The 14,524-nt window shown below is 35.7% G+C and overlaps 1 protein-coding gene across 31 annotated transcripts in view; it reads left to right on the top strand.

Annotated features, from left to right (window-relative positions):
• EPB41 (erythrocyte membrane protein band 4.1) overlaps positions 1-14,524 on the top strand; it is a 210,193-nt gene that overhangs the window by 168,932 nt on the left and 26,737 nt on the right. For 3 of the 31 annotated variants that reach the window (XM_031962448.1, XM_031962446.1, XM_031962449.1), the window contains 2 exons: positions 1,838-1,888; positions 2,292-5,420. The exons of 20 other annotated variants lie outside the window; for them this stretch is intronic. In XM_031962448.1, coding sequence (XP_031818308.1) covers positions 1,838-1,888; positions 2,292-2,420 — 180 coding nt within the window. In that variant the 3' untranslated portion in view covers positions 2,421-5,420. Of the gene's footprint in view, positions 1-1,837; positions 1,889-2,291; positions 5,421-14,524 lie in introns of those variants that run through there. 8 more of the 31 variants (XM_031962432.1, XM_031962437.1, XM_031962430.1 and 5 more) reach the window with 6 other exon arrangements.

Genomic DNA, 14,524 nt, shown 5'->3' with positions numbered 1-14,524 from the left:
AAGAGAAAGTCATTAAAATAACAAACATCTGTACTTTGTACATAATGCTGATAGTAACAGGTTCAGAATTGAAAAGGACTGGGGGAGGGGATATTTTTAGCCATATTTAGCCATATTTTGCACTTCTGAGAAATCTGTTAACTTTGGGGATTAATGCCTATAATTTTGTTAATAAACTGAGGCCTTATTCTTCAAAGATTGCTGAATATCAAATCCAAATTGCTGCAGTTCATTTTTAGAAAATGCTATCAACAATTTAGAATCAATTTTTTTGTAGAGAAGAATCTTAAATCTTTGTAGTTGTTCAAGTTCCTCCCTCCTCCCCTGGAGATTAGAGAGATTCTGCAGGGATTGTCCTTAATTTTCCTACTAGTGTCATTACCTAATTTAGAAGTCATACCCAGTTAAATGGCTCCATATGATAAGAATCTCTGGAAGGTTACCTTGAGCAACGAAAGTTACTGACCCAGAGACTTATTTAAAAATCTACATTTTCTACAAATTTAGCATTTATATGAGTCATAATGATGCAGAAGGAAAAATTGTAATTCAGCTCACCAACATTTAATATTTTCAAAACCACATCTTTTTCCTTCCTCCCAAAAGATAGTAGGTACTCCTAATTAAGAGTGGTGATTTAACTATTTAAAGACTAACTTTTAAAAGATAATCAGAACATAAGAGCAATGGTCTAAATGTAGCAGTCTATAAAACTGAAAAAAATAGTAGCCTACAAAAGCCATTTCTGGTCTAAAGCTACTTCTTGACAAAGTTTTATGGTGAAGTTAGGCAAACAGTCCTCTAAAACAAGTTGGATTAGACAATCTCTTTGGGGCCTTACAAGTTTTGACATTCTGTGTCTGTTTAACTATCTCTACCAGGATAAAAGGCCTCTCTGTGCAGAGCTCCTGGGCATAGCAGGCAACTACTGCCAGTCATTCATTCTTCTTCTCCTACCCATTGCAATCTTTTCCCTCTTTTCTCATAGAAATCCTTAGACATATGCTCTTCTCCCTTCCCTTCCCCATCTCTACTTTTGCTGGAAAGATACAACCAGCATTTCTATGGACTAATCTAATCCTCATTCAAGTTCATTATATGCACACAAACCCAACATCTGTAAAGGTTGTTGCTGTTACTTCCTGTCCATACTTTAGAAATATCTAGTTATCAGCCTTCCATCTCTGTTCCTCTCCTCCAGAAATCTAGAACTTTATTTTCTGAGTGTTATGTGTCAGGACCCATTTACAAAGTGCAACACATTTTACTTCCCTCTAGAAGTTGTCTCAGAGCTAATTTGAAGAACAAAATTGCATTTTGGGGGAGCATTAAGAAAGTTTTTTAGCTAGGTTGACACATCCTTAGGGGCCCTTGAACATTTGGTGGTGAAGATATACAGGAAGAATAAAGAGAATAGACTAAAACCCACACTAAGAATAGACAACCCCAAAGCTCAGCAGGGAACTGTTCTTTTTACTGTTGGCTTTTTATAAGTGCAAGGAAACTCAATTCTGCATGGCCACAGAGTTTGTTTTAAAGTGTGTTGAGTCCCATATGTTGCAGAGAAGACTCAAAGCCTTAGGAAGGAGTGATACTTCGGAGTTGGGGGGCTTGAAGTGGGTGCAGTGCAGTTCTGAAACTTTGTCCTGTGTGCTCAGGTGCATCCGGGCAGCCTTAATTTAAATCCCACAGTTTTTTTTTTCCCCCCATTCTGGCAGTTATTTTCTCCCATTTCCTTTAACTTCTGGGATGATGGTTCCAATTTCTGAGGAATCTTCTTCCCTCTTTTTGGTGCGTTGCAAGGCAACTGACTTTTCCATGCTTTGTGTATGCCCAGGTGAAGAAAACCTCTGTCCTTCCTCCGGAGAGAAAGGTTGGTGGGCCTGAGGTAAAGCTGCTCTTAGAACTTGTGCTGCTGAAGCAGGATTTGCTCTTGTCATGGCACTAAACAGATAATCCCCTGCCCCAGATCACGCAGCAGCTGCTGAGTAATATTTTTCTTTGGGCTCCACCAGCAGACTCCCATCCTTCAGCCTCCTAGCGAAACTCCTGACCTGCTCAGAGAGCACCTTTGACAGCTTTTGGTTTGCTTACCTCTGTGCATGGCTTATTGGAAAGATGCATGAGGATGTTACTATGTATTTGGAGAGAAGAAACCCAATTTAATTGTACCCTATTCTTTTTATGTTGTCTTTCTCTCCCTTTTGGTTTTCTTTTCTTTTAAAATTCACATTAATTTTGCATCCTTTCTTTTCTTTCCTTTTTTTTTTCTTTTCATTTTTGCTGATCAGTCCCCCAGCTACTTTCTCCCTGATACACATCACTTAGGGGTGTGCAAAGAACCAATGACAAATTTCCAAAGTGACCAAAGGAGGCTGGCTCAACTAAGAGAACTTAGGGCCAAATTTTTTCTGTCCTAGATAACACTTGACTTATGCCCAGAAGGCGCACAGAGAGGGAAAAAAAGTTTTCAGCTAAACAACCAGGTTCCCTTGAAAGTCTAAACAATGTATTGCTTCTCATCATTGGTGTTTGATTTGTAAAATCATAAAATTTATTTTAAAAAATGAAGAAAGCTCCTAAAATTGAAAAGAAAAAGACATACATAAAAAGAGAGAAGTTACTGTCCAATAGTTTCCAATCTGAAAAGTAATTTACTGAAAAGTTGTGTCTGTGTTGGTGTGTATGAATATGTGTGTGAGATTTGCAATGACCTGAATGTTGTTTCTGTACTGTCCATAGTCAAATTTGGAAGCATGAGATAAAGTTTTTATTTTTTTGTTTTGTAGAACCTTTAAAATTTATAAGATTAAGATGATTATTTCTTGGCACAAAAGTAATTATGATAATGAAAGAAGTTAGTTTTTTAGGCTTGACCTATACATTCTTGGGAAGATGCCAAGATAACCTTTTCTATTCTGTTGTTTTTATTTGTGACACAAATAACCTTCTGATGGTGAGAAAAATGCTTCATTGCTGGTTTGGTTCACTATTCACAAAACAGAAATGACCCAGATTCTTGGGTGGATTTTCTGAAGAGGACTGCTCTGAAGCTCACACAGAGCACTCATGAGTGATGCTTGAGCACTGCCCTCATGAGTGGTTTCATTAGGGTCAATTCCTGGATTGGTGGAGAGGTTCCAAAATATCTGCCTGAGTTAATACTTTGCACATCCCCAAGTCCCATTTTTTGAGCATTTTCCATCTGTCATTATGTTCATCTTTCTCTGTCTTTCTTGATCTTCTACCACGAAAGCAGACACAAGAACGTGCTCTGTTAGTACAGGATGAAGACAAAATAAAAAGGCAAAAGAGATCCACTGAGAGAGCTTTGCCCCAGCAAGAAAAAGAAGAAACTCTGATCAAGGTTTCCATTCCAATCCCCGAGGAACACAAGTCCCTCAAAAAGTGCCACCTGTACTCTAGTATTTTTCCATCTCCTCGTATTCCTTTCATGATGTCTTTTCTCGTGGTTCTTGCATTGGCTGTTTGGTGGTTGGTCTTTCTGTGACCTGAAAACAGGGTGCTCACCTGAAATTTCAAGACCTTGAACTCTTGTCCTTGGCTTTTCTCTCCTGCATTTTTTCCTGTATAATGTTCTCCTTTCTCAGGAGCTCAGCCATAGGGTTCTTGCCACTATTCTTCTGCTTGTGAAATGTGTTCCTCTTAGTACAGTACATGTCTTAGGGTCCAAAGGAGTGGCAATGGATTGCCAGGCCAGCTTTTCTGCACTGAAGTTAAACAAGCCTTTGCGATCCATAGACAAATCAGATTAAAAGCATATGGCAGGTCAATACTTTTTCCAAGAGCTGTAATTCTTATGCCTGCATGTTCTTCCTGGTTACTTGTACTGTGTTGTCCCCCTCTAAAACTGCACACAGAGCGAAGTAAGTACTCTACGGAAATATTTGATGGGGTTCTCATTTGTTTTTCAACAGTTATTCATGTGACATGAGCTCTGTGATTTCAGGAGGAAAAAAATCTGACTTTCTGTTTATTCAGAAGCCTTAAAAATATATATATAATGAACAATGGAGTCTGATCCATAACCACTCCTTTTCTGGGGGAAATCAAACAAACCAGTATATACAAAGCCTTTTTGTAAAATATAAAAATAAAAAGGCTTTTTGACATCTGTGGCCTTCTTTTGAATATTTCAGAGATGGTCAGGGACAGACTACTCCAGCTGCCCAGCATGCCAAAGAGAACTGAACGGTTTCTTAGTAAACAAGAGATTAATGGTTTAAAAATGGAGGGGGGGGGGGAGGGGAGGGAAAGCAAACTGCCACTGCCCTTTAACCTCTAGCCAGGGGTTTATTTTCCAGAGTCCTCTTCTCCTATTCTCCATAAAATGGTATGGTACTGAAATCCACTATTACTATGAAACCCCTACCCTAGTTAAGTTCTGTTCATAAATGTTATTGAGGGTGTTTCACTTCTTTGAATGAATAAACTGTTGAACTTCTCTTTATGACTTAAGAAATAATGATGTTACTAGAAGCAATACCCATGACAATAAGCTTAAAAATCTATATTTATAGATTTAATTTTCCTGATGAATTTCAAATGTGTTCTTGATAATTTATGTATAAATCCACAAAGTATTTTTAATGATGGTAATATGAATGGAGGTATTATTGTGATGAGTTTTGTCTTGTGTTTGCACGTTGATTTGTGGTATTTCTCTGAATGTAAATATAAGTGCAATCTATATTCAGATGATACTTCTGGTGCTTCACCAGTTATTTTAACTTTAGAACAAATTGCATGCTGCTTGCTTTTGGGGGGGTGGGGCACCAAATGTACTTATCTGTATGATTTGGTTAAAGTAGTTTCAAACATTGGTTTTCCAAATTTGAGTTCATGCATAGAGATTTCTATACTTAAAGGCTTTACATTTTTGTTTTTGAGATATTTGCTGCTTAAAGCAAACAAACAAAAAAAGAAGTCAGAGTTCAGAATCTTCTTCCTGCTAGAATCCATCTGCATTATGTTGTTGTTTCTTGAGGTATATAGAAGTGATTCTGGAGTATTTCCTGCAATCTGCCATTTTTTCAACTTAGATTTTCCCACTAAACTTGCAGAGAAGAGAAAAAACTTGAATGACATAAGCTGGTATCAGAGAATCAACCTGTGTATATTACTGGATAAATCTATTTATAACTTAAACATTGTGTGTGTGTGTGTGTCTGTGTGTGTGTGTGTGTCTGTGTGTCTGTATGTTTGTAGGGGAAATAACAGAAAAAAGCTGTTTGGCCCAGAATATCAAATAACACTTCCCTAATTAAGGATGATTAATTCTTTTCGTCATGATCTTTTCCATTATTTATGAGGGTGTACAAGGCATGATCTTAGCCAAATTGGACAAGAAATTATTTTAGTGGAAAGTAGATCTTTTTTTAAGGAAATAAAGAGAAAATACTTTTAGAGTTTTCTTTTTGTAACTATCTGGGATCAGATCTTCAGTTTCTCTTTTTGGATGTTGCTTCCTATTGTTAAAGTTTGCATGAAGCATCTTTAACTTTGTATTTGGATCCTCACCAAAAGCCAAATCTCTAAACTGTCTATCTTATATGCTTCTCAAAACTGAAAACTAGTGATCACTACTTCTCTTCAAAGGTGCCTGTTGACCAGATAAGAGGTTCCATTTCCTGATCATAAGCCTGAAGAAGAAAATTTCGCCACCAAGCAGTCACTGTTTAGAATAGTACAATAATCCTAGAAGATGGAATCTTTAAGATTGTGGTGAAATATTGAACATATTGACTTTGGGTTTCCAGTAGCTTTACTTTAAAGATTATGTATAGGTTTATATATTTCATAGCTAAAACTAGCCTTTTTTTGTTTTACTCTTATTTTTTCTGTATTAGAAGAGGAGTCCCTAATCATTACTTCTGGACTCTACTTGAAATAACTTCTTAGTGAAACGGTCTGAGTTTGAAAGATTTAGTTTTTAATATTGATGTATGGTTTGGTTAATAAGCAGAAGAGCAGTGAGTGCCACATATTTAAGCACAGAACAAAAAAGTAGAAGATTTGAATTTTCTCTGTATATTGCCTATTATACGTTAGTTAACTGTGGTAAGAACTATTTGGTATTCTAATTTCCACATAGTGGTTTGGGGACAAACCAGACTCCATGGTCCTAAGTCTATATATACTTAACCTCATGCCACAAAGCCATCTAAGGCATTGTTTTATCACTGATAAATGATACTATTTTAAGCTAAAAGGAAGAGGAACATTCATTAAATTTCACCAACTGTGAGAATTCTATTAAACCTATTTGAAAATGTTTAAAAAAAACAAATACCAAGCCACAATTGCCAAAGATTCTAAATTTGAATTGATCCAGAAGGAAATGGAGATGCACATGCTGAGTTAGAAGTAAACTCTATTAAACACAAGAAGTCACATATTAGATGTTAAAGAAATAATATGATCCAAGAAGGAGATGAGCACATTGGAGAACAATGAAGAGATAATTGTGAGCATCAAATCAACAACCACTTGTAAAGTGCCAGGCAACATTAGAAGATGTAGACAGATGTTTTGAACCTATTGAGTAGATCTGGAGGATGCATGAAAACATATGAATGAAATTGACATGAAATATACCATTGGAGCAGATGTTTACATCGACATATCTGTGATCTCACTTAAACAATGAAATATTTGCACATGTGGAAGTAGAATTTGTTTTCTTCTAATTTCTTTTCTTCAAAGCTTCCAAAATTAAATGCATTTTTTCTTTTTTTTTTGGTTTTCCTTACAAATATATCATAGTTTAGAATTTAACTTAGCTAGTTAATGACTTATTTTTGTCCCTCAGTTCTTGTTCATCATTTTTCTTTTCATTGCTCAGAAACACACCCCTCCCCCCCGCATATGGAGAAGAATTTAATAAGGTGAATCCCAAATTATGAGACATCATAGTCCATTTCAAAAAAAATCATTTGATTGAAAAGATAATGGAAAAATGTGAAGTAGCTATATGTGAACTCCAGCATACCACCAATAATGATTTGCAGATAAAATGTGATATAGAAAATGTCTATATCCTACTACATCCCCCTACTGGAGGACAGTAATGAGTAGAAAAGGAGATAGCTTAGCCTTGTAGCAAGAATCGTGTCTAAAAGATAGATAGTCCTATATGATCCACAAATGATAAACTATCAAAAGGCAGTCTTTGGGGAGGGGGTGGGCTTTTTTTTTTTTTTTTAGTAAAAGATTTGTACACAAATTTAGATAAGTATCACATTGGAGATTGATCATGGATCCATGAATCCAAAGACATGGATAGCTTCTGCACTGCCCTGTTGAAGTGTATATGTAGCTCATATTAAATTTGTTAATTTTCCTTCTTATTTCCATGTCTGATAAAAGATCTGTTGGGATAGGAGATTAATACCATTGACTAAGATGAGACTTGATAATTTGCTGTAGATATTAATTATTTGAGATTTGTTGTCCTCTTTTTTTTCTATAGCTTACTAACTTTTCTAAGTCACTTCCTCTTTCCTATAGATTAGCTTTTAGGTGTTAATTTAATTCTTAAATATTTCAAAAGATCTCTTGATTTCTTTGACATATATACTCTTTCTCTGGATTATACCCCACTTTGTGTTCTCTGGCCCCAAAACTCAGTGCCTACTGGCCAGTGTTACAATGCTCACCAGCCTTATAGATGAATCTCCCTCCCCTTAGCTAGACTGATTTTCAAACAGTAGAAACAGTCACTTGGCCTATGTTCAAAACTTTTCTACCTTGATAAGAGTTTATAGAGCTTGAACTCTGTGGGCATAACCCTTGAGAACCCAGGGTCATTTTCAAGTTGTCAGGAGGCATAATTACTTCAGTACTCAAGGACCTGTAATTTTATCCATTTGGGTGCTCTTACCATCAATGCCTTCTATGACTTAATCTCATGAGTTGCTTAGGTGAAAGAAGTCTTCACCTAGAAGTTGGCATTTTAGTAGAAAACCTTCCCAAATTTGACTGAGCTGTCATTTGGACAATAGCCATGGAGTGCTGGCTGATATACTTTGAAACCTTTCCATTTTGGTGTAAGGCCTGCTAGAACTAGACAGAAAATGGCTTCTAGTGCTCATTGGAATATACTCAGAGAACCCAGGGTGACCTTGTAGCAAAACTTGAGTGAAGGGATTGATTTCCTTTCCAAAGTGACATGGTAGGCTTTAGCTAATAGCAAGCATTTATGTAGCACTTTAAGATTTGCAAAGTATTTTATAAATGTGATCTCCTTTGATCCTCACAAGAACACTGTGAGGTAGGTGCTATTATTATCTTCATTTTACAGCTGAGGAAACTGGGACTGACAGAGATGAACTGACTTAAACTCAGAGCTAATAAACGTCTTGAGGCAAGATTTAATTCAGGTCTTCCTGACACTAATCCTTACATTTCTATAGACTATGTCATCTAGCTATCCAAATGATAGTCACTTAATAAGAAAAAGAGAGCAGGGAGAAAAAACAGAAGGAACCCAGCCTCTGTACTTGGGTTTTTCTTTTCCCAGAGTTATTGATCAAACTAAGGATGGTATATTTGAATTTTGCAAAGTTTGCTTTTTCTGTCCTCCTTATATAGTAAAGTACTAAAAGCCTAGATTTCTGTATGGTATTGTGAAGAACTGACCATAGCACATTATTTTCTGTTTCATACAGAAATTTTTTTCTCCCCCCCCATCATACTCACAGTTACTTTTAACTTTGGTGCTCAAAACTGGGAACCTTTTTATTCTAGTCTCTTTTGGGCACAATTGGCAATTAATAAAATCATAGAAATTTTCATTATGGTAAACATAATGCCTGTTCTTTAAGTCCTGTAATAGAAAATATGGAAGGACTCTACAACTTGAAAGAGAGAGCTTTAATATAAATTAAAAGTAGTGGGGCAGTTAGGTGGCACAGTAGATAGAGAACTATCCCTGAAGTCAGGAAGACCTGAGTTCAAATCTGAACTCAGACACTTAATATTTCCTAGCTGTGTGACCCTTGGCCAGTCACTTAACCCCAATTGCCTCAGCAAAAACATTAATTGATTGATTGATTAATTGATTGATTAAAGGTATCACTTTCTTCATAGTAAGTAGCATTAATAATTCCCCCTCCCTCTTTGTGTGGTTCTGGCTAAAAATGTAAGTAATTTGGGAAAGAACTTAGATAAATGTATGGATAACATCCATAATCTATTATTAAAGAAAATGGTTGCCTTCCAGGTTTCATATATTTCTATAAGACATGTAGCTTCACTCTCAGGCCCCTTGCTTTATAGTCAGGTAGCAAGTGAGAGGTAAAAGGACTTAACCAGAATTAAACAAGGGGTAAAAGACTGACCTTGAAATAGAGCTGGATCTTGGGTCTCCAGACTGTCTTTCCCCCTGTACTATTTGACAACCATCCTCTTACAAACATCCCTCGATGCCTTTAGCAGAGACAGAACTCTGACCTGGATAAATAATGGGCCTACCTTGTGGGGCAAGTTCAGAAGTTTTCAAAGAAAATTTATGTTCAGAAGTTTTAAAGAAAATTTAGACAAGACTCCTAGTCTTCTTTCTTCTCTTCTACAACCAGTCAAAGATATAATTAGGACCCTCCCAAAACATAAGCAATGACCCACATACAAACCAGAAAATCTTAACTCAGGAAAGCTGTGGACATGAGCAGCTGCTGGAAGGACTGGAAGGAGAGAGGACTTTACATACTGTTCCTAAACACTAATTTTGTTCATATTTATTGAGCATAGGATATGTACTGTGGGAGACACAAAGCCTTATTAAATATAGCTCTTGCACTTAAGTAGCTTATGATCTACAGTGCTAGCCTTTCTTCTATCCCTCCCCTTCCACTTTCAGTTTTCATTTCCTACCTTACTCTTTCTAGTTCAGCCTTCTGGTTCCTTCTACCCTATTCATCTAACCACATTTCCTTACCCAAGAATCTGAACTTCTACTCACTGATTCACTCTCCTTCAAAGCACATTTTGACATAATAAACTCAGTGGCTTTAACAACTTTTGGCAACCACTTAGGATTCTGATAGATTAGAAAACATTTTAGAGAATAACTCAAGTGTATGAGGTAACTCTAAACATGAGAGTTTGAAAATTTCTTGTAGCATGGTTATTTGTTAGTAAGAAAGAGGCATGTTTCTTCATTATATTTGAAGAGGTGTCCCTGGGCTTTTACATTGAAGTTATAATATCCTCCTAACTCCTCTTTTAGTGTGACATTAGGCCTCAAATGATTTTATTTCTAATGTGACAATTGTCAAAATAATCTACACATTTTTGGAGGAATCCTTGAAAATGATATTAGAAAGGAACAGGTAGGCTTTTGAAAGTTATTTTCCATAGTAGAGACTACATCTACATAATATCTACATAACAATTGCTAAAGAGATACAGAGAATGCAAGATTTAACAGTGCTTATTATTTGTTGACTATAAAAAGCTTTTGATTGGTAGGGGAAAATGCTATCTGAAAGGCTTTCAACAAAGTACCTTTAATGCATTTGTTAATATTATACAAGATGCTCTGAAAAAAGAACAACAGAACTTTGTTAAACCTTCTGATTATTCAGTCAAAGCAAATTACAGGAAACTGTATACTCACCAGATGTTTTCACTATTGTCATGGAGAAGATCCATCAAAGAATCCAAGTTGAAGAAGTATTCCTTGTGGATGGTGAACTCTTTCAGCTGTTATTGTTTGTTACATTGTATAAAGTCTTCAATTATTACAGAACATCCTAAATGAAATCCAAAATCAGGTACCTTTAAAAATTCAACCCTAACTATCTTATAGAGGGACAACAAAGTAAATGAAGAATGCCTCTTAATTTAGGCTATAACATGCAATTGAATACATAATCTAAATAGCTTCTCCATCTCTGTGTGTGTGTGCATGTGTATATATTGATAGAGATATCAACCACACACACACACACACACACACGTGGCACATATGATGTATATATGTATATAGAGAGACACATAAACATATGTATATGATTTTAAACAGACAGTAATAGTTCTGACCAGAATTTGAAAGGAAGGGAGCAGGCTGTATTGTCTTTGGGAAATTGTTTCAGAGAGAAATTTAGGGTCATTAAAAGAACTTTGCAAAGCCTTTTTTAAAAGTGCTGCTATTCTTCTGATGGTTGAATCAGAACACCATAGTGTCTGAAGAATTTTAGTTGAGTATTATCCAATGGGTAATGGATAAGCATACATACATACATAAACAGGCTGTGTCATATTGTAAATATAGCGTAATTATGTTTGAGAAAGTGGCATAAAACTTGAAGTTTACAAATACTGTTCAAAATAGCAAGATGGCTAACATGGCAAAAGTGAGAACACAGGTGGACAGTCTATGTTCTGCTCCATTGTTATCTTTGAAATGTCACACGAATGCAGAGAAGATCATACCAAACAAAGCAGATCCTCTGTAGAAAAGACATCCCACAGGATGATCAAGTCTGGATGACTTGTGTTTGCATGGCTAGGAGTGCTCATGCAATTAAATCCCCATTCATTGGGGAACTGAAGACCTTGAAGACTGAGCACTTAGCTGCTTAAAAAACATTTCAAAGCTACTTTGCATTCTACTTAAGATTTAGTTTTCCCCCCATATCACCAAGATTATTCCCTTAATAAAAGCTATGCCCTCAAAACAAAATCTACTGGGGGGAATTTATATCCCCTATCCCTAAGAATAATATTAGTTGTTCATTGCATTTAGGTTTGTTAAAATCAGAGATGGTTTGTGGAGCTACTGGGAAAGGAAAAGCATGGCTTTTCTATTCCAACCAATACATTTTTGTAAATGATCATAAATCCATTGCTTTTCAATGTTTCATTGTGAACAATCAAGTCAGGCACTGTAACTATTCATTGAAGACGTCTCCTCAACTCTAATGTATTAAAAGGACAGAGCACTGTATTTCTGAGTAGCTTTCTCTCACATGTTGTTTCATGTGATGACAGTCAGCTGATATTAGCTATATGTATTCAGATACAGAAAATCTTCCAGATTAATGGTTTTAAATAATAGTAATAATGCAGTAGTGTTATATATAGTATTAATTCTCTTCTTCCTCCCTACACTTTACAAATGGGAAAACCAAGATCCTTAGACAGTAAATGATTTTCTTAAAAATAATGAGCAGTAGAACCAAGCCTGGAATGTAGACTTTCTTACTCTAATTTCAGTTCTCATTCCCCATTGTAATTAAGTAATGCTATTTCAGATTGTTAAGTTTTATCAATGTAGGTGAAAGTCCTATCCTGATGCAGATCTTGGTTTCTCCATGCCTTAATGAATATTATGAGTTTCTGTGATCCACAGAATTTATTAGCTGCTGACCAAATTTCTGGTGATGAAACTTTCCAACCTTAGACTGATCCTTGTAGAAAAGGTAAATTTCAAAGATGGATGGGCAGTGGATGGAAAAAAAAGAAATAATTTTCAAGCTTTGGAATCCAGTTTCGTACTCAGTGTCATGTTATATTTGAGATTTTCCAGGAAAAGGTTCCAGAAGAAATGTTTCCTTTATTAAATTGTAATGAAACTTTCTATCTGAGAGAATCTTCTTCTGTTAATGGGAAACATCACTCTGTGCAATGTAAGGATCATTATCTATGATAGTGATTCAAGGTAATCTCTTGGTTTCTTGGTGAAGAGCACTCTGTTATGATTGGTTCCTTGAACTGTAGCTTGTTTTGGGAAGGTGCTCTCCAGTAAAGCCTTCTGTGCTCCATGAAGTATCTATAAGTGACTGAGGCTACTCAATCCTGAGGTTTAGTTGATTCATGCAGCTGCATGGAGCTACCTAAAGATAATTGGATGAAGAAATTTTTACTGAAAAGTCTTTCATGAACATTTTCTTTGATATATTTTCTCAGATTATGTGCTCTGTAATATATAAACTATTGTAAATAAATATTATTGTAAATCTGAGTTCTGTTTCTGTTAGTCATTAAGGAAATAGGAAGCAATAATTCTGTGTAGAGTTGGGTTCACTGAAAGGGATGGGGACTATCTAGTACTAATAGCTCCCATTTACAAAGCACTTTACTCACAACAATCTCTTTGGGGTAGGTAAAAATGAATGTTATTGCATTTTGTAACTATGTAAAATGAGCTTTGGAAGATAGCAACATGGTCAGTAAGTTTTAAGAGTCCAGACTGATAGAGGTCTCTTATTCTCTATGTTACATCATCCTGCTTAAACTCAATTTATCATTAACATGTCAGCCTGTTTGATAGATTTTTTATATGGCTAAACCCATGTATTTTTCTTTCGGTGTATTAGTTAAGAGTTTTACTGACTTAAATCTGAGAGAGTCATTTCTGTGAACTTAGCCATAAGACTGAGACATCCTTTGGGCTTAAGGTCAGATTTCTTCAAATCATGTTTTAAATATGAAATACATTTTCCTTAATTATATTAAGCATTTAAAAAGTTGAGGTTTTTGTAAGAAAAATATATTCAGTAAGTACATCATTTACAGAGAAACATTTTTTGACGTGGCACATTTTTGTTTGAAATGAACACATCACAGATTAATGGTTATCAGCCATCCAACCATTGGCATTCTAATCACTAAGGAGAAGTGTGGGAGTATGGGAGTGGGTGTGAGATCAGAGACTGATGCTGTTATGTGGCATTAATGGAAATTGTATGAATTCATCTCCGAGCAGACTTTGGATTCTACCCAAGGTGAACCTTTCATCCTCCACTTGCATTATTCAGGTGATTATTCAAATCTAGCATTGCATGTGGTATAATAGTTAGCTGAACGTATATGTCTTGGGGACTGTGACTAAGAAGTATAAAAGTTATATATGGAGAAAAAACTACAATATTTTACATTGTGTTTCTTTAACTTAGTACTTTGGGTGGTTATCAAGAAAGTTAAAACCATGTTCCCTATAATGAAATTTTTTAATAGCAAAGGACTAATAATTTCTTTTGAACATAGTTCAATCCACATGCTGTTTATTTTTAGTCCATAAGGGGTGGTTGTCTACAAAGCTTAATTTAGTATGGATATTAGATTTCCTCCTTATCCTTCATGTTGTTTCTGTTTGTTATCTTTCTGAATGAGTTACCTTAAATCACAGACAAACTAAGGGCCCGGACTGTTTTCATACTAAGTGGGAAAGTGGAACCTCCTAGAAGATTCTTCTGTCCAGAGGAGGCAACTTATTATTGTTCTCAAAGACATCTCCTCTACAAGGAGCTTTTGGTTTAATGTCTAATGTTTGCTCAAGTACTTTAACATTTACACCTCTGTTCAGGCCTGAAAACATCTCTTTGACCTGTGGAGCCCTGTCTGGTGAGTGCAGCTGAAAGGCCAAATTTTCTATTTCTTAATGGCTAATTTTGCATCAGGCATTTATCTTAAAGTTTTTTTGCTTTTGCATTCACCTATATTGGGGATAATCTAATAACACTATTAATTAGAAAATGTTTTTGGAGTATTATTACCA

This window comes from Sarcophilus harrisii, chromosome 3 (assembly GCF_902635505.1).
Source record: "Sarcophilus harrisii chromosome 3, mSarHar1.11, whole genome shotgun sequence".
NCBI classification, from domain to species: domain Eukaryota; kingdom Metazoa; phylum Chordata; class Mammalia; order Dasyuromorphia; family Dasyuridae; genus Sarcophilus; species Sarcophilus harrisii.
The sequence above is the reverse complement of the archived record's forward strand: the minus strand, read 5'-3'. Positions and strand labels throughout refer to the sequence as shown.